Source organism: Colobus angolensis, unplaced genomic scaffold (assembly GCF_000951035.1).
Source record: "Colobus angolensis palliatus isolate OR3802 unplaced genomic scaffold, Cang.pa_1.0 Scaffold34, whole genome shotgun sequence".
Lineage (NCBI taxonomy): Eukaryota > Metazoa > Chordata > Mammalia > Primates > Cercopithecidae > Colobus > Colobus angolensis.
The window spans coordinates 4,994,172-4,996,609 of NW_012116710.1; the positions used below are offsets into that span (position 1 = coordinate 4,994,172).

A 2,438-nucleotide genomic window follows, 5' to 3' on the forward strand; every position below is an offset into this window, starting at 1 on the left:
GAGCTTGCAGTGAGCTGAGATCCGGCCACTGCACTCCAGCCTGGGCGACAGAGCAAGACTCCGTCTCAAAAAAAAAAAAAAAAAATTGTATATCCTAAAATCACTCGTTTTAAGTATTATCATCCAAGGGTTTTTAGCACCTTCTACAGAGCTGTGCAGCTATTGCCACAATCCAGTTTTAGAACATTTTCATCATCCTCTAAAGATCCCTTTACCCATCACTCCCCAGTCCCACCCCCAGTACCAAGCAACCACTCATCTACTTCCTGTGTCTATTGATTTGCCTTTTATGGACATACTGTACACTTCCATTCATATGAAGTGTCTGGATAAGGTACATTCTAACAGGTGACTTTTCAGGGTTAGCTTTTTTCAAATAATAGGGAATTTCCTGCTTCAGAAGATGCATTTTCTGCTGTGCTACTTACCTGTGATTTATTGTATGGGTGGGATTTCCTTGGAGGCATGTATGTGTTTGTGTGTTTTGCACGGTAGCAACATTTTTTATCCGTTGATTAGTGTTCTGTGGAACATTGGTTTCATGCCCATCACTGTGACATATTTGGTGGGTGAAATAAACCTAACAAACATGAAAACAAGTAGCGAGGAGTCAATGACAACATCTAAGCAAGCGTTTGGCTGTGGGATGCTTTTATTGGAGACATGTTTATCAAGCACCCTGTGCCAGGCCCTGCGCAAGCTGGAATGCCCTTGTGCTGAACAGGCAGAGCTGAGTAAAGGCCAGGATTAGGGAGGGGTGATAATGTGGTACAGGAGCAGACACGGAGCCACACAGCCAGGCTGTCTCTTTTCAGGTTGCTTTCAGTCCTTCTGGTGGAAAGGCTTATTTTGGCGCAGGTGATGCTTCTAGCAATTTTTCAAGAGACCGTACCAACCTTTTGCAAGAAATGTTTCTGGCTGGAATTTTATAATATTGGCTTTTGTTTCCCTTTTACTAAAGTAGGGCCAGATTTGAGGGCGCCTTGAAACCCAGGCCCATCTTGGTGTGCCCAGATAGGAGCTATAACAAGCTCTGGCCCAGGGGTAGGACCTGTGTTATCTTTGGAGCCGCGGGCTGGGCTGTAGGCACCAGAGTTAAGCCTGTAATCCCAGCACTTTGGGAGGCCGAGACGGGCGGATCACGAGGTCAGGAGACTGAGACCATCCTGGCTAACACCATGAAACCCCGTCTCTACTAAAAAATACAAAAAAACCCTAGCCGAGCGAGGTGGCGGGCGCCTGTAGTCTCAGCTACTCGGAGGAGAATGGCGTAAACCCGGGAGGCGGAGCTTGCAGTGATCTGAGAACCAGCCACTGCACTCCAGCCCGGGCGACAGAGCGAGACTCCGTCTCAAAAAAAAAGCTTCCTTCTGAGGCTCTTGCGGTAATTTGAGTGTTCTGTGACCTGCCTGGGCAGAGAGTGAACAGGAAAGGTCAGGAAAAGTGCGTGTGAGGACTACCGAGGGCGCTGATAACGCCTCTCGTTCCCAACCTCACTTCTCCCGCTCTGACCTTTCAGCGCTAAGCTTCCCTTGGCCCTGTGGGATGGGGCAGTATCCAGAAGGGTCTTGGAGTCAGGTTTTAAGTCATGTTTCCGTTGGGCGCGGTGGCTTGTGCCTGTGATCCCAGCACTTTGGGAGGAGAGGCAGGCGAATTACCTGAGCTCAGGAGTTGAAGACCAGCCTGGGCAACATGGTGAAACCCCATCTGTACTGAAAGTACAAAGAAAAAAAAAAAGCACAGCATGGTGGCGCACACCTGTAGTTCCAGTTACTCAGGAGGGTGAGGCAAAAGAATTATTTGAACCTGGGAGGCAGAGGTTGCATGACCTGAGATCAAGTCACTGCTCTCTGGCCTGGGCAATGGAGTGAGACTCTGTCTCCAAAATAAATAAATTTAAAAAGTCATATTTCTACACTGGATGTGCATGTCTTCAATAATGGGGATGAGACAAAACATACAACTGAAATACAGTTCAGTGGGTGAGTTGGTGTCTTTATTGTTGGGCGACGTGTTTATACAAGGAAGGAAGCACTGTGTGGGCCTGTTGGCGATCTGGGCCTGGGAAACAGCTCACAAAGGAACTGCTGGAACTTAAGGCTCTGGTTCTCCTGGGGGATCCATGTACAGGTCTGTGTGTGTCCTTCATTGCTGGGATTGCCCTGCCAAGCTAACGGGGTTGTGCTTTGCATTTCAGACTTTTGTCTAGCGTCGAAGGTGGTGGGCAGATGCCGGGCCTCCATGCCTAGGTGGTGGTACAATGTCACTGATGGATCCTGCCAGCTGTTTGTGTATGGGGGCTGTGACGGAAACAGCAATAATTACATGAGCAAGGAGGAGTGCCTCAAGAAATGTGCTGCTGTTACAGGTAAGACAGTAGTAGTTAGAGCTTTTTTTTTTTTTTTTTTTTTTTTTTCTGTTTTGAGATGGAGTCTTGC

The 2,438-nt window shown here is 48.0% G+C and overlaps 1 protein-coding gene across 2 annotated transcripts in view; it reads left to right on the forward strand.

The window, feature by feature from the left end:
• SPINT2 (serine peptidase inhibitor, Kunitz type, 2) overlaps positions 1-2,438 on the forward strand; it is a 47,520-nt gene that overhangs the window by 32,016 nt on the left and 13,066 nt on the right. The window contains exon 2 of one of the 2 annotated variants that reach the window (XM_011952380.1): positions 2,198-2,382. In XM_011952380.1, coding sequence (XP_011807770.1) covers positions 2,198-2,382 — 185 coding nt within the window. The remainder of the gene's footprint in view (positions 1-2,197; positions 2,383-2,438) is intronic. The other variant, XM_011952381.1, reaches the window with a different exon arrangement.